This window comes from Lolium rigidum, chromosome 4 (assembly GCF_022539505.1).
Source record: "Lolium rigidum isolate FL_2022 chromosome 4, APGP_CSIRO_Lrig_0.1, whole genome shotgun sequence".
NCBI classification, from domain to species: Eukaryota; Viridiplantae; Streptophyta; class Magnoliopsida; order Poales; family Poaceae; genus Lolium; species Lolium rigidum.
This window is the reverse complement of record NC_061511.1, coordinates 165,735,562-165,757,174: the sequence shown is the minus strand read 5'-3', so window position 1 is coordinate 165,757,174 and position 21,613 is coordinate 165,735,562. Positions and strand designations below refer to the sequence as shown.

The window sequence follows — 21,613 nt, the reverse complement described above, 5'->3', positions numbered from 1 at the left end:
TTGCCTGGAGTTTTTTGGATCGGAGGTATTCGGTCGTGCGCACCCATGTTTTTATTCCGACCGATTGGTTCTGGAGGGAGCGGCACGAAGCTCTTTTTCTTTGATTGACATCAAGTGACTATGGATCCATGATGAAAGTCGGAAGAAGAGAATTTCATGAAGGCCCGAGGGAGGACTAGCTAAGGGAGGTTCAAGTCTTTGCGATGTTGAGGGACTTGCTTGGTGTTCCGGGCTTCACAGCGAGCGGTATGAAAGTGGGGGCGACAACACGGTGAAGTGCAGAGTCGTACCTTTCAGGGTGAAAACCCAAGGTCTGGCCTTAATTGGTTGTGCCTGGCAATGTCCTTGGTGGAGGCATTTGTTTTGAGAGCGGGGACTAGTCTGTAATTCAGGTGTTGTCTTGGCGGTGGATGTATTGCTGTTGTTTGGCCCGAGTACTGTAGCGGGACTTTTGTTTCTTAGTTTTCTTTTCTTGTTTTTGGCTGTGTGCATCCGTAGTGTCATTAGGATGGTGAGTTGTTGCAGAGGCTGGGTGTAATTGGTATCATCTTGATATTAATATATTCCCTTTATCGAAAAAAAAGAAGATCAAGCTGATAGCAAACCACATGTCCCGCCGATGTGCAAGAGCATGAGGTCCACCACTCAATCAGGTCAATGTCTCCATCAGGCATCCAGTCCGGCTTGTCCCAACGTCATATCACCCACGCCCACACCTCTCGGGCAACCACACACCCAAGGAGGATATGTTGTAGGGTCTCCGACCCTTGATCACATAGAGGGCAAGCAGGCGGGTGAGGAAGATCACATACACTGAAGTCTATTCGCCACCTAATAGCGGTTCCTCGAGACTAGCCACATGAAGAACTTGCAGCTATAATGGGCTCTTGATCAACAAATCTTCTCGACACCGGTGTCCTAGTTTTGCCAGAGGAGAAGGCGGCATATGCTGATTTTGGTGAATACTAATCGTCGCTCTTCCATCTCCACACTAACACATCATTCCCATTGGCGTCTATTTGGATGTTGGCTAGCCTCTTGCCATAGGGAGAAGAACTCTGAAATGGTCACAACACTCAAATCCACCCCACAATCACAAAGCCACACTCCAGAGAATCCTTCCTTCACAGAGCAAGCATTAGCTCGCCCCTTGGAGACATACATTTTCCTGGTGGCAAATTTACACCTTCAACTTTGATGGTGGGGGATACCGGAGCACACACATAGTGCCACCACGCCACCCGGAGCACACCATAGTGCGAACAGAAGGTGTTTTCGGGTGGCATGGTAGCGTCGATAGAAGGTCTCACAAGGTCAATGCGGAGTCCTGGTCCTGAAGATGGGTTTGTGGAAGACGATGACACCGACTTCTGTAGTATGTGCATGAGGTGCATACTAAGAGTATGACCGTTGAGCCAGATTTAGAAGATGCACGTTGGTGGAGGTCGGGGCATATGGCCATGATCATTGCCATCCCCTTATCAAGGTTATAGGTGTAGCGATTCTTTTAGCCAAAAGAGGTAGCTTCGGATATTTTGACGTATTTTTTTCTTGTAAGGGTTCAATAAGTAAATTAATAAAAACAATTATATGCCTCCTTGATGCAGAGACTGGAATTCACCCTCCATTTCTTAAAAAAAAAAGTGCTAATAGAAGGGTCTACACCTGTACCGCGCGATCCCACCAACACCTGGCCCGACCTGAGAAAACAAACGGTTTTCCCCTGCCTTCCTGGTCGAGTGCTTGACTGATCCACTGAGTTTGAATTGGACGCCTGCAATGGCCGCTCGTGAGGTCGTGATCCGATCGAACAAAAGAGACGGCCCGCCCTCGCCCTCACATGCCCTACACTCAGCACATGAAAACTGGAAGAACCAACCCCACACCTGAGAAAAGAAACATACATGAACATGAGTAGAATTCAAACAAGAACGGATGGATACAAACAAGCGGACAAAGATCAAGCAGACCGTAGCCCAGCTTACCGGGCGATGGGTCTCCTGTCGTAAAGCTCTCCTGAAGCTGCTACCTTGACCGGTCTCCAAGCGCAGCCTTGGTATCCTGTAGCATTATCTATCTCTTCAAAGTTAGCTGATCGTGTTGATTGGCGGAAGCGGCGGCATCATCGGTAGCTAAATACGCCGGAGAAACTGGAATTTTCTCTTGGAAGCATCGCAATACGTTGCTGCAAGTGCAAACAATCAAGAATATAATACAGCTCCTGTACCTGAGTACCTCCCGTGAGGCTGGGACCCGTACTTCCTCCCCAACAACCGTACGCGCGTCGAGAAACCATTGCCGTTGCCATCCACGGTTGCTTAATTTCTTCGAAGCCAATGTCATGGACCATCCAAGCCAAGGTCTGAGATAGCTCAACTGCCGGGAAAAGATGGCTAGAGAACAGCAACGGCGCCACTAGTATATTACACTAGCCATCACTCGCAGTACTATAGAAATACTCCGTCAGTCAGTCCCAGGTAGGAGTAGTGGATGGAGGAGTGAGACTTGCTGGAGACAAGAGTAGCAGAGAAAGCCAGGGTCCTGTCATCCTCGTGTCCCCCTTTGTTCTTCCTGCCACGGCCATGGCGGCTCCACACCTCCCTCCTCGTGCTCCGTGCGTGCCTCCCCCGCTATAAGTAAGCGACCGTCGCTTCCTGCTGCCTGCAACCGGTGAGAGCGAAGGACCGAGTACAGTTAATAGTGTGAACTGTGAAGTGCTTGTGCGGTATGGCCATGGAGAAAGGCTGGAAGGCTGGCAGCGTGTTTCGCATTGAGATGGTCGAGGAGGAGGAGGAGACGGCGATACCGCCGCCGCAGACCCCGCTGGAGCCCATGGAGTACCTGTCGAGGTCCTGGAGCGTGTCCGCGTCCGAGATATCCAAGATCCTCGTCAGCGGAGCTGGAGCCAAGAGGAGCTTCAGCCGGATGCCGCTGCCGGAGATGGCCATACCGGAGACCGCCACGGTTCTGGCGACGACGACGGCCATTGTTCCGAGCCATCGGCACCATGTAAGCAAGCAACCCACCACTCGCTCCATCTTCTGAACAATTTTTCCCTTTCTGATTCTTACTATTCTTCTGAATCTTTCTGCTGCAGACAGATGCAAGGAGGAGCTCCATCAGCAGCATCGGCCACCACCAGTCCATCGGCAGATGGTTCCAGCACAGGGACGCGAGCCGGTCCAGGCAGAGCAGCAAGGAGAAGCTGCGCGCAGAGAGGGCGCACGTGCACGCCATGGTGTCGGTGGTCCGGGTCGCGGCCGCGGTGGCCGCCGTCGCGGCAGCGTCCACGAGCTCCGACGCGCAGTCCTCCAAGATGGCGGCGGCCATGGCGCCGGCGACGGAGCTTCTGGCCTCGCACTGCGTCGAGGCGGCTCGGCTCGCCGGCGCGAGCCACGAGCAGGTGGCCTCCGCCGTCCAGTCCGCGGTCGGCGTCAGGAGCGCCGGCGACCTGACGACGCTCACGGCGGCTGCTGCAACCGGTAAGTTATCGATGCGCCATCACGTTGTGCACACTCCGTATGATGCTTCATGCAAAGCTGAGATTGTGTGTGATTCGGCTGTGTCAGCTCTGCGAGGAGCGGCGACGATGAAGCAGAGGGTGCAGCGGGAGGCGGCGAGAAGCAACGCGAGCGTTCTTCCTTACGAGAAGGGCCATTCGTGGAGCCCTGATGTCTGGTGCAAGGAGGGGGAGCTGCTCAAACGAACAAGAAAAGGTACACAACTACAGACTGCAAACTGCAGAGCTGTGTAAATATTCAGAACATTCAGTCATGAATCAAAACCCTTTTATTCTTTAGTTTGGGAGTGAGTGAGTCGAACTCTTAATCATGTAATAGCATGTAAAATTAAAGCCTGGTCAATTTAATTAAGGTGCAGAAACTTCTTTTTTGTCCTGATGCAGGGGATTTACACAGGACAAAAGTATCTATCTACATCAGCAAGAGGTCCCAGGTAGGAAAATTGTCACTGAACAATATCAAATGATTGCCCATTTGGCCTGCTAGAACAATTGCTGACAGCATAATGAAATAATTAACAGGTGATGTTGAAGCTGAAAAGCAAGCACATTGGCGGTGCGCTGTCAAAGAACAACAAGAGTAAGCTCCAGTAGCTACCAAACTATGCACATTTCTTGTCTGTGAGATTTCAACACTGAGCCTTTTCACCTCTAATTATCGGCTGCAGGTGTGGTTTACGGGGTATACAGCGAGCTCCCGACGTGGGTGATCGAGCCAGGAAAGGCTTTCATGGATGAGAAATGCTGCTTTGGCCTGAGCACTGCACAAGGTATCGTGGAATTTGAGTGCCAGGACAGCACGAGTAAACAGACCTGGGTTGACGATGTCCAGAATCTGCTTCGACAAGTTGCTGCCGATGATCACGCAGGAGATAAACTGGAATCAGTAGTAGAAGCCCCTTGATGCAGCTCACGTGTGTGCGCCGTTTTCTCGGTGATAGGTGGTATGTTGTGATATTGTGATGTAAAAAGCGGTACATATAGATGATACTCTGTGTGAGGTTGTTTAGCTCTATATTGTAATGGATACATAACGATGAGTTAAAGAGTTAATAGATGACGTTTGGGTTTAGTATGTTCCGTTAGTCGATTTTTGTTCATGGTGTTAGCGATCAAATGATCGAGAGAGGAAGAAAACTCCGATTTGCAGGGAATCTCGTTTTTTAGACACATGACATGTCCGGCTTTAAATTAATAAAGCTCCTTGGCCAACAGTAGTAATATAACTGGCTGAACCAGCATAGTTATAGTTTTACAAACCTATCCGTAGGCACTAAACGAACAAAATAACAAATAAAACGCGCACATATACGCTTGGCAAGGCTACTAGCTATATCTGGTGGCGCGGAGGTACTAGTGTAGATCCCTTTAAGCAGCCCGGTAACCTTGTCCAGAAGCGTCTGTTAGCTTAAACCCTGTCTTCCCTTGTATCAATAGTTCAGTATTAGCTAAATTTTTGTAGCTAGTATCCGGAATATTTGCGTGATAGACGTTGACTGGACTTAGTTGTAGCTTGCCGAGCGCATCGCTCGGATCGTGGGATGGCATGATCAAGTCGTGGGGCACGTTGCTCGGCCTCGTTCTGTAATCGCTGAATAAAAGGATGGAAAACAGAAAAGCTGTTGATGTTGAGCACAGCACAAAAAACCTCTCGTTTATCTCTCTCTCTGATCTTGAGCGAGCTCGTAGCGTTGAGATTTAGGGAAACAATTGGCATCAGAGCGGTTTCGATTCTGTGATCATGTCGACCAGATCGCCGCACGAGTCCCGAACTCCTCCGCCCGCGCAGCGACGGCGTTCGCCCAGTCGCGGCAGGAGCACGGCACGGCGTGGCGGCGTCGAGGTCGTGGTGCAGCAGGTAGTGCGCGAGTCCGGCGGCGGCTCCGGCGCGAACCTGCAATTCCCGATGCTGAAGCGCGGAGGTTACACCACCTGGGTGATGGTCATGGAGGTCAATCTCCAGGCCGCATCGCTCTGGGAGGCCATCGAGGAGGACCACGTCGCGCGCATCGACGACATGAAGACCTTGGCGGCACTGCTCCGATAGACGCCGGAGGACATGCACTGCATGCTCATCAGCAAGGGATCGGCCAAGGCGGCGTGGGAGGTGATCCGTGTCCAGTACCAGGGCCCTGATCGTGTGCACGACGGTCGGCTGCGTTGTCTCCGAACGAAGTTCGAGACCGTGGCCTTCAAGGACGGCGAGAAAATCCAAGATTTCGTCATCCGCATCTCCAACCTGGTCACCGCACTGCGATCACTGGGAGATACCATCAGTGAGGAGAAAATTGTCCGGAAGTTTCTCTCTGTCGTCCCGACGTGTTTTGTGCAGATCGCCTTCTCCATGGAGACCCTCCTCAACCCTGCAACGATGACTGTTGAGGAGGTGACTGGCCATCTGCGCGCGATCGAGGAGCGCCTGGATGGTGACCAGGGCAGCAGCGCTGCCGGGGGAGCTCAACTCCTACTAACCGAGGAGCAGTGGGAGGCGAAGAAGAGGCAGTCGCGTGGCGGCGGCCATGGACAAGGGAAGAAGGGAGATGCCCGAAAGGGATCTACGCCTCCCAAACCGAACCAGGGCACGCACACGGACGACAAGGACGTCGGCAGGGAGCACTGCCGCTACTGTGGCAAAAGAGGCCACTGGGCGCGCGAGTGCCGCAAGAAGCAACGCGAGAGGCGGCGGCGGCGTCCGCAAACCTCGTCCAAGCTGAACAAGAGGAAGATGGCCCTTCCATGATGATGGCGATCATCGAGGAGGTGTTCGAGCACGCCGAGGAGGGCGCCATTACGGCACTCGCAGCTGCCAAGCCCCTGGAGATCACCACATGCACCGGCGGGCAGGTCTTCCTCAACGAGGAGAGGGCCATCGTCACCCCAAGTCACGGCGACGATCACGACACCAAGACGTGGTCCCTCGACACCGGGGCCACCAATCACATGACAGGATCGTCCGAGGCATTCGCTGACCTCGATCGATCTGTCACTGGCAAGGTCAGGTTCGCGGATGGCTCGGTGGTGGGCATCTGTGGGCGCGGGATGGTCGTCTTCGCCATCGAGGGAGGTGATCACCGCGCCTTCACTGAGGTCTTCTACATACCAGCGCTCAAGAGCAGCGTGGTGAGCCTCGGCCAGCTCGACGAGAGCTGGTTTGACATCCACATCCGCCGAGGGACCCTCACCGCGCGTGATCACCGCGACCAACTGATGATGAAGGTACAAAGATCCCAGAATTGCTTGTACAAATTGAAGTTTTCACATGTTCGCCCTGTCTGTCTTGCAATGGGGTTTGCGTCCGAGGCCTGGCGCTGGCACGCGCGGCTAGGGCACCTGCACTTTGATGGCATGCAGAGAATGGCGAGAGGTGGAGTGGTGTGTGGTCTTTCGCACATCGAGCATGCCGAGGAGCTCTGCGATGCCTGTCTCGCCGGGAAGCAGCGGCAGCTGCCCTTTCCACAGAAGGCGAAGTACAGGGCGTCAAAACCCCTCGAGCTGGTCCATGGAGATCTATGCGCCCCGATCACGCCGCAAACTTCGGGAGGGCGGCGGTACGTCCTGCTGTTCATCGATGATCGTAGCCGGTACATGTGGGTGGAGCTCCTCCGCTCTAACGACGAGGCCGCGACTGCCATCGTCAAGGTCCAAGCAGCTGCGGAGAACGAGTGCGGCACAAGCTTCGTGTGCTGTGCACCGACCGGGGCGGCGAGTTCACCTCGGCAACCTTCTACGAGCACTGCACGGAGAGCGGAGCGCAGCGTTACCTCACCGCTCCCTACACACTTCAACAGAACAGTGTCATGGAGAGGCGGATTCAGACTGTGTTGGGGATGGCGAGGAGCATGCTCAAGGCCAAGCAAGTTCCGAACTTGTTCTAGGGAGAGGGAGTGCTCACTGCGACATTCATCCTCAACCGGAGCTTCACGAGGAGTGTCGATGGCATGACGCCATTTGAGACATGGCACGGGCGAAAACCCGACGTGCGGTTCCTCCGCGTGTTCGGGTGCGTCGGCCATGTCAAGGTCACGCACCCTCATCTGCAGAAACTGGACGACAGGAGCGCACCGATGGTGTTCGTGGGATAAGCGGAGGGATCCAAGGTGTACAAGATGTACGATCCCACCACCAGGAGTGTAATATCCCAGGTAATGGGGTTACAAAAATAGAGGAAACAAATGTGTGCATTGCATTCATGCATAGAAAATCTGGGGAATTTTCGCGCTTTAAAGTAAAACAGTCACAGTAACTGAAGTTTCACTTGAACTTGGTGGAATTGAAGTAGCTCATCAAGTCAAGCGCTATAAACCTCAATGTGACTTTGTTAAAACATTGTTTTGGGTAGAGATGATTTGATCTAAGGGGTTAGATCAAATGGAATTAAATCTAACACAACAACACTTTACTCAATGATCAACTACTTGATCTTATTAAAGATCATAACATGGTAATCTTTGCCATAACATATGAACATACATCTATTTGGAAATCAAGTAACAATGAATGGAGAAACCATTCTTAACTTATCTTTTCCATGTCTTAAACTAATCCATGATCCTACCATGAACCTCATGGTATTCATTTTACTTCAACATTGGAGTTATAACAAGGAGATCCACTCAAGAAGTATATATTCTTCTCTATTCCAAATTATTATACATCAAACCTAGAGAGGTGAGAGTTATATATAATTTATTAGAGAAGCAATGACAAACCGTAAGCTAAACCTTGGATATACATCCATGTAATCAAAACATCATCCTAAGACCATAACCTTGGGATAATATTAAGTCCTTTCCAAATGAGAGTGACCACTCATACTAATCCAAGCTTTACTTATTTAATAATAAAAGACAATCTTTGAACTAAAATATTAGGAGGTAAACCATTTCATCTTGGAGTGGTGAGATAACCAAATACCAAGTGAAATAAGACTATATCCATGAATTAGTGAAATAAGGAGTGGACAAATCCAACTAAGTTAGACAATTGAATCTTTAGTTTAGCTACCTAAATAAATATTAGGAGTACACCATAAACCTAGAATAACTATTCCTGTATGAGAGAACTCAAGCTATGGTGTTAACCTCAAGAAGGTTAAAGCCAACACTTGAATGTGAGGGAGAGAACTATCCATACACCCAGATGATAATATCAACATTATTTAAGTGGAACCATAACAGAATATCTCAGGCATTCTCCTGGGATATAAACTAGGGATTTCTATTTTCGTGCCCTCAGGTCCTTAGTTGTACTCAGTTTTCCCCAGCTCCTTAGTTTTTCCTCAGTTTTCCCCAAGCCCTTGTTTGAAACCCGCAGAAGCAGCTCAGACGGCAGGATTCCCGTTTAGTTGACGTTCGTCACGTGTGGGGCCGCGTCTTGTGGGGCCGAGTCGTGTGGGCCCGCGTCGCGTGGGGCTGGTAGAAAGGGACCGCGTGGGACAGGACGAGAAGCGTTTGGTTGCACGTGAGCAGGAGCTGGGTTCTGTCTCTCTCGGCCCCAAATTGGCATCCCTATTAAGTGCACCTTTTTCCCCTCTTTCTCTCTGTCCTTTTCACCAAATTAGTATAAAATCTAGAGAAGCTTGTATTTCGACTTTCTTCAATTATTTGTGCCTTTTGGCCCTCGTTGTTTGCCCAATATGGCAGCAAATCTAGTACTCCCTCCGGTTCATATGTATGTAGTTAAATCTAGAAGCAAATCTCCAGGATAATGTACGATAAATTCACAGTCATAGTAAATCAAGAAAACTAAGTACGGCCAACAAAATATAGTAGACTAGGGATAGATAATCCCTAGATAATATGGATAGATAATAGGCTGCATACACAGCGAGCCAACATAGTAACGAGTTCTTCACAGAGACCATCATACTAACATAACAACAAGGGATCCCTAGCTAACAACAAAGGGATCCCAACAACAAACTAGGAGGCAGCAGCGAGCAGACACGTCCAGGACTCCGCCTACCCCATCCGGCTCTCCCTCCACTTGTTGCTCTTGCTCCCCTTGGGAGCCTTGGGCTTGAGCGGAGGCATGCGCCCGGCGGAGATCTCCACCCTCTCGCAAGCTGCGGAGGTGCATGCCGAGCGCCCCGTGCTTGGCGCGGAAGGAGTGGACGTTCACCGTCGTGCCGACCTTGGGGAAGGTGTTGCCGATGTTCTCGGCATGCGTGACGAGGCAGTTGAAGTCCGTGGCGCCGAGTCTCCCTGGTGCGGAAGGGGCACCTGTACACCTCCTTGGCGAAGTAGGAGATGTACTCGGCCGACCTGCAGCCTCCGCAGACACTCGGCGAGTCTTGACGTCCTCCCGCTCTTCGTCGGCCGCCGACGTCGCTGCCGTACATCCGATCCATATCAAACGGAAACTAGTGAATGAGTTGCAACGATGACTAACGTACATGATAACAAAGTTAAGAAAAACAGAGTCAGCCTCGGTTAGAGTGGACATGATTATATATCTACGGGGAAGGTGTAAGCGAACTAAAGCTCATGCACAACAGATTTGTACACAGCAATGGTTCGCTGAACCCTCCCCGTAAAATTTGTGCCCAACCATTCATCATAGGCAAAGAAACGGATTCTAGATCTGAACTAGATCCGAACTTGAACATATTCGAGATTATTTGCAAAATTAAACGGTTGATATCTTTTGATTAGTGCATAAAATAACTGATTGAGATCCCATGAGTACTTGCATAAATTAACCGATTGAGATCCAATATTACTTGCATAAATTAACCGAACAGCTCGAACCCCAAATCTTAAACGAAATCAAGAAGTGATCAAAACAAAATGGAATAAAATCGGCGCAAATATTAGCCCAATGCTCATCCATCTACAGATCCATCTACACCAGCAAAAATAGGGTTCAAAAAGGAATGGGGAACAAAAAAGGAAGCAAACCGTAGTTACCTCGTTCCATGGGTCCTCCGGGGAGGTGTCGTAGGGGTTCGGGGGCGGGACGTACGGCACGGGGTCGTAGGGGTCCCATCCCGCCGGGATCTGACTGCCACCGGCGGCAGCAGCCTCCGATGCACCGGCGACGGCGGCGGCGGCGGCGGCGTCGTCCGTCGAGGGGACGGGGTCGAAGATGGAGGCGTCTCGCTTCGAGCCAACCTCGACGATGGGATTGGCATTCTCCTTGTCCATCTCTCCGGCGGAGGAAGAGGAAGAGGGAGAGGGAGAGGGTTTTTGCTTTGGAGAAGATGATGGGACGTGGGAGAGAGTTGGCGATGCGTGAGCGAGTGAGAGTGACAGAGACGAGTGCGAGGAGGCGTCTATAAAGGCGAGGGGTGGTTAATGCGACCCGCGTCCTACGCGTGCACGAGTGCACGTCCGCACGTCTTGGACTTCGCAACGCGACACGCGTCCACGATTGCACGTCTCGACTTCTCCACCGCGACCCGCGTCTACGCGTCAACAATTGCACGTGTCCTCGAGTCTAACCCTGGAAATTTAGATATACTCAGGTATACCCTCGAGTCTTATACTAGCATTTTTTGTGTGCTCAATTTTCCCCTCGAGTGCTAATACTGGCTAGTGCAATATACTCAGTTTTACCCTCAAGTGGCTGGTCAACGAGAGAGTCAACAAATGGGATTAACTAGTTAAATGAGTCATTTAATGTGCAAAAAAATCCTAAAAGAGTGGCACTTACTCATGGAGTCTTTACCACAAATTGACACTTCTCAAATCATAGATAAATCATAGATAAATCAAGTTTTACCACAAATTGCCACTTCTCAAATCACCTAGTAGCTATGAAGGTGCATGGTTTTCCACAATAAGCCCTTCCCAAAACAACTTCCCCCAAATCATACTTTGTCTAAATGAGGCCACAATTCTCACACTGATGTATATTGGTATTGCAAATAGTTTGAGGTAGGCCAAGATGGGTTTCATTGTACAAAACACGCATTTTCCATTTTTTAAATCTCATATTTGAATCCCTTAGTCTATTTACTACTCAGGTGCCCTTGGTTTCTTGATAGTACTCAGTTTTGCCCTCTCTCTTCACAAATTCTCGCAGACGTGCATCATCGCTCTGATTGGTCTAGCCCATGTCACGCGGATCGTGCCCACCGACCGTTGATCGTATGATATAGGGAACAGGCAGGATAACCCCTCTCTCTCTTGTTGGCGGTTAATTAGCTTCCACCCTCTAAGTATGCCTGAAGGGCGGTTTTCTGTATTATTTTTCACGCGCTAAAAATTATAAACTCGTTTTAGGCGTTATTTTTCACGCAAAAAATGATAAACCATCACCGATTTGTTGTTACCATTACTTTTCACGCAAAAAAATGATAAACCATCACCGATTTGTTGTTGCCATTACTTTTCACGCAAAAAAATGATAAACCATCAACAATTTGTTGTAGCCATTACTTTTCACGCAAAAAAAATGATAAACCATCACCGATTTGTTGTTGCCATTACTTTTCACGCAAAAAATGATAAACCATCAACAATTTGTTGTAGCCATTACTTTTCACGCAAAAAATGATAAACCATCACCGATTTGTTGTTGCCATTACTTTTCACGCAAAAAAATGATAAACCATCAACAATTTGTTGTAGCCATTACTTTTCACGCGAAAAAACCTAATTTGTTACAAAAGCTGGTTTCAGTGAGACCTAACCAAGTTTGGCATACATGATGGCATACCTATAACAACAAGGAATATCTAAAAGGGAAAGTTTCGGAAAATTTAGGGTGAAAATGATGCCATACATGATGCTGTTTTTCGAGGTTTTGACCTGAAAATCAATTGGGTATTGTAAAGGGAAATAAAAAGTTCGAAAAATGTAAAAACGAAACAATCTATCTATCTATGTATAGAAGATCAGTTGTATGAAATTTGAGGTTATTTAGAGAAGGTAGAAAAAATCACCTTGTTAGAAAAGCTGGTTTCAGTCGAGACGAAACGGCATGCGCTTAAGCAAAGTGATTTTTTCGAACATCTCCAAATGACCCCAAATTTTCCATACATGATGCCATACGTGTAACAACAAGGAACCCTATCTAAAAAGTGTCAAAAAAGTTTGCCCAACCGTATAGCTCTATCAAAAAGAACCTCACCATGGCGCTAGTATAATTTTGGGATAGTTACAAACTTTCGTTACCTAACCTTCAACATGAAACTTGTTTCAAATTCATTTTGGCCTACAAGAAACAAATCCCAACTTGATTCGAGCACCACGGCCTCCAAACAATGCCGATGCCGATATCGGCATGGTCGAAACGGCTATGCTCGCCGCCACTCGCTAGGTCAACATCGGGATGCACCCTCAATCCCGTCCCCTCATTCGATCACTGACACACCAGAGATACCGCCGAGGCCAATGCCGAACGTACATGCTGATGCCAATGCCGATCATGCATGCACGCCGTTGTGGGTACGGCCACGCCGACCCGCTATGCTGGACGGCACAGACCGCCGCGAGGTCTTTCCCTTCGCCACCACACTCTCCTAGCACCCACCTATACACGCCAGAAAGGAGAGACACTAGTTTTCTCTACATTGCTCGCGTTCGTGTCCGACACGGTCAGTCAAAGTTTTGAGGTGGTCGTCGATGTCGTCAACCATTTCTTCTCTTCTTTGCATGGTTAAACGCGTCTAGTTCATATCTATCTAATGCGTCTGGTCTCGCCTCATGCAGTTCTTTGTGGACGTCGATCTCATCTCGGCACCCCGCATGCCACCTCCTCCGTGCCATCGCTGTAGAGCTCCGTTTAAAAATCTAATCCTACCCGTGTATTGCCCCTTGTATCGGCGTCATGGCCCCACTTGTCATTTGATATACCGAAGCCCCACTCGTTCGCGTTTTGGTCGGGGATACAGCGATGCTTACGGTCAAACAAAGATGGATGGTCCGACGTGTCTTTGCAGGCTCTACGTGGCCCCACTAGTCGGAAGATAACGGTCAACCGTCGGGCAACCGGCCGTTACATCACGTGTGATGGTTTCAGACAAACGCTTGGGTAAAACTGAGGAAAAACTAAGGAGCTGGGGAAAACTGAGCACAACTAAGGACCCGAGGGCACGAAAATAGAAAGCCCTATAAACTATAGAGACAACCATATCCATGTCCACCCAAGAAACTATAAGAGAGTTATTATGCTTAGCTGATCAAGACAACACTTGATCATGGAAGTGAAAACCATTCCATTAGAAATACTTTAGGAAGCCAAACCTTGATCATTATAAATTGAGTAATGATCATAAACCCTTAGAACTTGGGGTAATGATGTCAAGAACAAGTTGATCATGTCTAACCATGAACATGCTTTTGAGATATGTGAGGATAAGATAAATCCTAATAAGATAAGTAGATATCATTCACCACATTAAATCATAGGGAGATCACTAGTCATCAAAACCAGGCTTATACCCCAACCTTAACTTGTGAATCACTTGGTGATCATAAGTAGAACTCTAGCACATCTATATTCCTCAATTAAAGGACCCAAGAAAACTTTAGAGTAAAACTCTATACTTTATATGATGAGAAACTATTCATCATTAGAACCAAAGTCAAGTATAAAAAGAACTATATCTACTTTAGTTACTTTAACAATGGATTAAGGATAACCATAGTGGAATCAAATAAAACTAATTCTCAATATCTTAATAACTAAAGGAGAACATAAAATGTAAATAAAGCCACCACCTTATCATGGTTAGGGGAGATTAACCCTAGCACATGCAATATGGTGCCATTTCACCTTTATAACCTAGAATTAAACCTCAACCCTAGTTTGAGTATCACTATGGTGATCACAATACAAACCTAGACCATAATTGAGATTCAAAACAATTGCCATTAGGTAAATATCACTAGAACCATGATGGTTCATTAATTAAATCCCATGTTTCAATTATAAAACATAAGAGCCACCTAATGTTAAGTCCTATAACTAAACCATATGTGTAGTGATCAACCATTTATCTTTGTGAACAAGATAAACCAGGATGGAAACAATCCCTACTAAGATACTTTCAAATGTAGTGATAGTATTAAGCTTAACAAGGGGGTTATACTAGAACTGATAGAACCCTAGTATGACACATTAATAAAATCTTAAGCTTCAATTATTGGATCTAATACATTGGAGTTCACATAAAATCATGTGCAATTGACTAATTCCTCAAATATGAAGCCAAGTCATAATAATAACTTCCAAAACAATTGGAAGAGGCATAACCAACTCTAATTATTCAACAAGGAGTTATATCATAAATGAAAAAGGAAATTAAAACTAATACCTAAATTCTTGCCTAATTAAAAATTATAGCAAGGCCACATATATATATATATTAATGTTTATTCAAGAACAAAGCAGTAACATAATGATTTTCTTATTAGTACTCATGAAATTGCAGTTATCAAACACCTGCAAAATAGAAAAGGATTCAAATTCGAAATTAAAATAGAATGCAAATTAGAAAAGGAAAATAGAAAATAAAAAAAAAACAGAAATGGAAAAAGAAAAGGGAGGAGAAAATCTCACCTGGACCTCCTCTGGCCGCAGCAGCCCACCGAAGACAGACCCACCAGAAGCCCAAAACCCAGCCCAGCACCGCCCAGTTACCTCTTCGTTGGATAAGAGCGAGGACGAGGTCGCCACCTTCGTCTTCGTCTCTGCACGCGCGGGAGAGCGCCACGGCGACAGCGAGCTCCACGTCCCGGCCGTCATCTTGGACCACGCGACCATCAACGACTAACCTGGACCCTATAAGTACTCATTCGAAGCTCCCGCGGCCCTGTTCTTCTTTTTTTTCCCTAATTTCGCAAACCCTAGCTCGCTGGCCGATTCTTCTCGCCGTCGATTGGAGCACTCCCGAGCCGCGCCTTGAAGCCCTAGAGCTCCGCCTCGTCTCCAGCTACCTTCTCGCCGACGCGCGCTTGCCGGGAAGCTCTGAGCCCGACGAATTGATCCATCATTTCCCCGCCGGCCACCACCAGACGCCGACGATCGCCGGCGATATAGGCCACCGCAAGCCTCACCGACAAGTCCATCTTACTCGAGGTGAGCTCTTCTACCGCGTGGCATGGTCGCTTTGCTTCTTAGGCCACCGTAGCTCCATCGTGTCGATCACCGCCGTGCTCCCCCGCAGACGTAGCTCGCCGGAGCAGCTCCGGCGACTTTTCCGCGGGGGCGCCGCCACTTACTGGTTCACCACGTCGCCCAGTTCCTCTGTATACGCGCCAAAGCCCCGCGGGAGCCCTCCCGTGTCGACGCCGCCGTCGACTGGCCGCCGGCCAGGAGCTCCTTGGCCATGCCATTTATTTTGACTAGTCCACGCCGCGTGGCAGCTGAGGTGGACCCTTGGCCCACTCGTCAGTGACCCCGGGTAACACTAACCCGGGTACGTTTAGTAGTTCTTTTATTTCTATTTCTAATTCAGAAATTGCTGCAATTTTACAAATTTATATAAAATAGATAATAACTCAGAAAAATGAAAATAAGATATAAAAATTCTTAGAAAAGAAAACTCTATCCAATAAAAATATAAAATGAAAATTTTATTTTTAATAAAAATTCAATTATTTAATACTTGTTAATAAAGCTTTTAATTTTAATTCTAAATGCAATTAAAATTCAATAATTAGAAAAATCTTCCAAATTAAATAAAAACCAATTAATAAATAAAGAAAAGCATAAAAACTAAATTTTCTTTATTTATTATTTGTTAAATCTTTATTAAAGAGATTTAAACACTAATTAATAATTACCTAATTATTAATTGTTTAAAAATAATAAAATACCAAATTCAATATTATTTTTATTCCCAAGTTATTAATAACTTCAACTTTAAATTGAAGTTATTAATCATAGAACTATATGGTAAATAGCAAACCCTAATTCCATATGGAATGATATTACAACCCTATCATTTCATGTGAAACCCAAAAACCTAGTTCAACTAGGAACCCTAGTTCAATGATTACATGTGAACCCTAAATTGCTCCTAACCTAAACCCTAGGTTAGAGCATGTGATCATGATACCTTATTACAAATCATAGAACCATAGTAGCAACTAAATACTTGTCTTGGACACCTAAAATGTAGAAGACCTATCACTAATATATGGGTATCCCATGTGTTCATCCTCATCAGACCTAAATGATCAAATAAGGGCAACCAAATGCAAACCCTAGCTCCTATCCTTAGAGATATCAATTTTTAATTAACCATGCTTAGCATCACACCATTATGATGAACCCTAATAGCAACCATGCCCATTATCATGCACCACATAACCATACTCCACTAAACCCCATTAAGTATAAGATAATTATTAAACATCCTATTTAAGGAAACCACTATTCCTTACTTAGTGAATCCAATAGCAAACCCTAGACAATTTCAACCCTAATTAATATACTTCTTAATATTTAAGAAGTATGTTCTTCAAAAGTTATTCTTTTGAAGTAAATAAAGAATCATCATCAACCCTGCTTATAAAGACCTATAAACCCTAGCTAGCTATCACCAATAAGATGAACAAGTCCTGATAGCAACCTTGTACGAATAATTGCTTAGGATGCCTAGGCTTAACTCAACCTCACAAGCCTTAGGTGTTGATGAATCCAACTAGGTTGTGATCCATCTGTTACTTACTCCAGAAACCAATTAGAACCATAGAAAACCATAGAACTCCACAAACCTAATCATCATAATTGTTCTTCATTAAAGAACATGTTCTTCAAAAGTTATTCTTTTGAAGTATACGATAATTAATCATTAACCATGCCATATAGTACTAAAACTGACAACTATTCTTTACATGTTAACATTATGCCTAATATCATTCTTTGTGTGCTCAATTGATTACTATGTTTTATTATCTACCTGTCCATGATACCAAGTAATACTACCTGAATAAAACCCTTGTTTGTGAATCACTCTAAAAGTGCAACACACCCTAAACCAATCATTTCAACTCTCTAATCTTAAATCATCGGGGTTAGGTTACGTTTAGAGCGATTGCATCTCATACTTATGCATTATTGCATCCTTGCCAATCTTTTAAACATCGTCCTTACCGGACAATGATGCTATTTCAGAATTTGGAGTTAATGCGTATCGAAGACCTTGTCTGCATAATCTTGCAGTCAAGAAAGGCAAGTTCATCACTTGCTCATGTCATTTGAGTATTTCTATCAAATTACTTGCAAAGTATTATGGTTATCACTATTGCATAAAGATCAAAACCACTACTTTCATAACTATGAATATGACTATGTGGTGGGCAATGGAACCATGGATTGTGTTGATATGGTGGAGGTTCCATTGCACGGGTTTATATCCATCTAGGATTAAACAACAAATGTCGCCGAGTGATTCTTGTGCCGTAATACCCGTGTTAACCATAAGATCCGGAGTGGGACGGAGTAGTCAAAAGTGTTTCCACCTCTCGTTCATCAACGGATGCGCTTTACCGTAGACACTTGTATCCGTCGGGGCAAGCGGTTGGCTGGGAAGCCTTAAGTCCCCACGGCATAGTCCGTAGACACTTGTCGCTCGAAGTGCAAGCGGTTGGCTGGGGAAGCCTTAAGTCCCCACGGTATTGCGGTCTATGATGGGTTGCAGCTACCGGCGAAGGAGTTTGGTTAACGAGTCCCAAACTGTTGTCATGGTCGGGGTCCACCCGTGAGTGGGAATAATGGGACCGGCGAGGACCCAGGGTCGGGGTATGCATTAAAGGGTGGGTGTTCGAGGTAGCGGAGGAACATGATTGGCTAGACCTTATACCGGGCCTCACACCAAAGGAAGTGTGGACGAGAACTAGACTCGGTTGGCACCAAGGTTAAGATCTCTTATGGGTAAAGCAACACACCTCTGCATAGTGTAAAGAATCGTGACCTGTCACTCCATGTTCCGGGATATTGAACTGCGAATGCTGCCGGAAAGGAACTCCATGAAGTTCTAGTAAACCGGTGAAGGCTGACGGACATAGTTCTTCTGAATAAAAGCAACCTTTTGAAGAAATGGTTATGAAAACTTGCATTGGTATTAGACTTTCTGGTCTAATGCCGTAGCTAGTGCATTAAACACCTCTTTCCTATAATGAACTTGTTGAGTACGCTCGTACTCATCCCACTCTTAAATCCCCTGCTTAGATATGGAGGCATCGAAGGAGGATCTACAGTGCAACTCAAAGGCTGAGGAGTCAACAACTACTTCACGAGACAGGACCCTGTCAGAGGAGTCAGATACCACATTCCAACAAGGAGAAAACCTAGTTTAGCCATAGAAGGGAACTAGCTTCCTAAACCTAGCTCCTATTTAGCTAGAGTCTATTCTTAGCCTTTGTAGTTAGTGGAATACTCTACAAATAGAGTTCGTGATAGGATTAGACTACGAGTCGTTCTTCTGGAGTTTATTTGCAGATTTACCTCATTGTAAAGTAGGAGGCTGTGATGATCTTATGTAACAGAGTCAATGTTGTAATTCTATAGACATGCCTTGGACCCGCATATGTTTACAGTTGTACCACTGCGAGCGATATAATACTAGTGGAACGGTGTTTCATTGGTGTTATCTCAGACTTGCATACTACACCATGCCGTGGTATGCCGGGTCACCACAGCTTGGTATCGTAGCAAATGCTTTGACCTTAGGATTAAAACCCTTTAAAGGATACCTATCGGATTGGTAGTGTCTATAGGAAGTTGTCTTAGGTGAACCAAATCTTTTTATGACTTGAGATGGATATTCACTTGAGAATAATCCTGACACACTTGAGTCAACATTTCTTACCTATATTTCTTAAGTAATGATAGCTAGCTAATCTCAAATTATGTAGGATACTCTTAAGACCCTAAAATAATTATGAGTAGACCACAGTTGGTATACAATACATGGTAGTCCAAAGAGAGGATACAACCATAAGGAAGATATCCTAGTGGAAGATGTGTACCAACATATGTTATGATCAAGTAAGAGTTATCCAGACTGGTAATAGGAGTTATATCAATTGATGAAGATAATAAAAATATCCTATTAGAAGGTGTAAACCAGACAAGTAATGGGTAAGTAAAATCTATCCAAACTTGTGAAACAACTGATAGTAAGAAATGAATATAAGTTATATAAGGGAGTATAGACCATGATGAGTCAATCATGGGAAGTAAGTAAGAGAGATAGAAATAAAACATGTCTACTTACAGATTAGAGGTAGTAATCATATATGATTCATCTGAGGATTATTATGTAATGAACATCTAAAGTACTTAGGATGAGTACAATAAGAAGCCAGTTGTTCAATAATAGTGTAAGAGTTGTGTTCCAAAACCATGGGAAGTGTGCCAAGCACATCATGACCGTAGTCTTATGATAGAAACACTTGGAAGTATCTGAGCGATATTCCAATAGTTGTGTATTTAGAGTAACCAAATTAGAACTAGTAGTATCATACAAAATAGTCCTCAATAGCACTTATATATGGTATAATACTTTGTTAGTACTTCCAAACAAAACTAGGTTAACTTTAACTATCCTAGGCCACTTTGTTTCAAGTTTATCTCATTGCAAATGTGCAATTAAGGTAAAGGGTGAGACAAATAATAGAATCACATATGTTCGTGCTAAGTATCACGATACAAACCTATAGTATGTGGTGTTATATACTACACATCTCAGCCTGATGTTTAGAGATGTCTTACTCAATAATCATATTCAGGCTTATGATGATGTGTATTATAAACACAAAGCTGAATCTTCTTGGATTTTATTGAATTTTCATTGTTTGACTAGATCCATACATGAAGTTTGACTTTGATATGCAATTGCATGTTGCAATATCAAGTCCTTACTTGGTGCTATAGATCTAGAGGGTAATGGTATTCGTGTGAGGAAGTGACGAATTCTGTATATTTTGAAGACAAGAAGAAGGTTCATCAGATAAAGGAAACAAAGTTGTGGGAAGCAACCACAATACTCTGAAGGAAGTACCAACCTAAACTCATGCTTTACCTCAACAGAGGAGTACTTTAGTACATGAGAAGCATGAAGGTAAGAAATATGGTGATTATGGTGAAGCTGAAGCGCACTCCATAGTCAACATAGAAGAGGGAATGCATGGGAAATCACTTAGAATACTATATTCATAGTGTCAGCTAGTGGTTTTCTTGCAAAATAAACCCTGAATGAAGGAAGGTGATATATGAAATCATAGCAGACATAAGAAGACCATAGTCGATATCAGAAGACCACAATTGGTATAATATTAATACTCGCGAGATAAAATAGAAGATGTCTCGTCCAATTGATCGGAACCTATAATAGAATCCATTTTTAGATATCAAATAGCCACAGTTGGTATAATAACCACAAATTGGTATCAGTTGGTAATACAAATAGTCCACGATTTAATTATTTGTAACAAAAGTTTGTGAACAAATAAAAATCTTGTTAGCCAAATAGCTAGATATATAATCATTTAGTTGAAGGATTCACATTGGATGTCCACAATTGAGTGGATACACCACAAAGATTCTTCGCAAAACCTTAGAGGAATATAAATCATAAACAAGACCTATACCAATATTTTAATCATAAGTCCAATAGTTGGAAGAAAAGGAGTTGAAGACCATAAGAAAACTCTAAGGGGTAGAGTAAAGATTGAGTTGGATATACAATAACTCAATACTTTGAGCATAATAGAAGAAGAAGGTCTGGACTGAGAGGAAGTTTGATCTTATTTTCATAAGATTGTTGAACAATACCTTCAGAAGAAGGTCAGACCAGAAGCCGAGGTTCATACCTCGAGGACGTAAGAAGTGGATTATAACTTGAGCAAGTAAGTAATATCTACTCAGAAGTACTCAAGCTCAAGTAAGTCAAGCATAAAGAAGTTGGACGAAGAAAATATCATAGACCAAATAAAGCTTTAAAAAGGCCAAAGACCGAAGGAGTTTGACCATACCAGAATCAAAGACTAGTTGAAAGATTCCTTTCATGGAACCTAAAGAACCCAAAATAGTTATAGGTATCAACTGTAAACCATGATTGGATGGACTAAATGAGTCTAATCCATTCTTAGGAACATAAACCATCACGACCATTCCCTGTTAAGTACCTTACGA

At 45.2% G+C, this 21,613-nt stretch overlaps 1 protein-coding gene across 1 annotated transcript; it reads left to right on the top strand.

Moving 5' to 3' along the window:
* Positions 1 to 2,727: 2,727 nt before the first annotated feature.
* LOC124706200 (VAN3-binding protein-like) lies at positions 2,728 to 4,432 on the top strand. The gene is made up of 6 exons (XM_047237852.1): positions 2,728 to 3,009; positions 3,098 to 3,482; positions 3,570 to 3,716; positions 3,905 to 3,954; positions 4,043 to 4,100; positions 4,189 to 4,432. Exons 1-6 carry the CDS (start codon positions 2,728 to 2,730, stop codon positions 4,422 to 4,424), a joined length of 1,158 nt encoding a protein of 385 aa, XP_047093808.1. The 3' UTR covers positions 4,425 to 4,432.
* Positions 4,433 to 21,613: the final 17,181 nt, after the last annotated feature.

What these genes read in the sequence shown, in the direction of transcription:
- LOC124706200 (XM_047237852.1), top strand. Translation starts at nt 2,728, where the DNA reads ATGGCCATGGAGAAAGGCTGGAAGGCTGGCAGCGTGTTTCGCATTGAG. An exon ending in ACATCAGCAAGAGGTCCCAG is followed by an intron (nt 3,955 to 4,042) that starts GTAGGAAAATTG and finishes AATAATTAACAG; the next exon opens with GTGATGTTGAAGCTGAAAAG. An exon ending in GCTGTCAAAGAACAACAAGA is followed by an intron (nt 4,101 to 4,188) that starts GTAAGCTCCAGT and finishes TATCGGCTGCAG; the next exon opens with GTGTGGTTTACGGGGTATAC.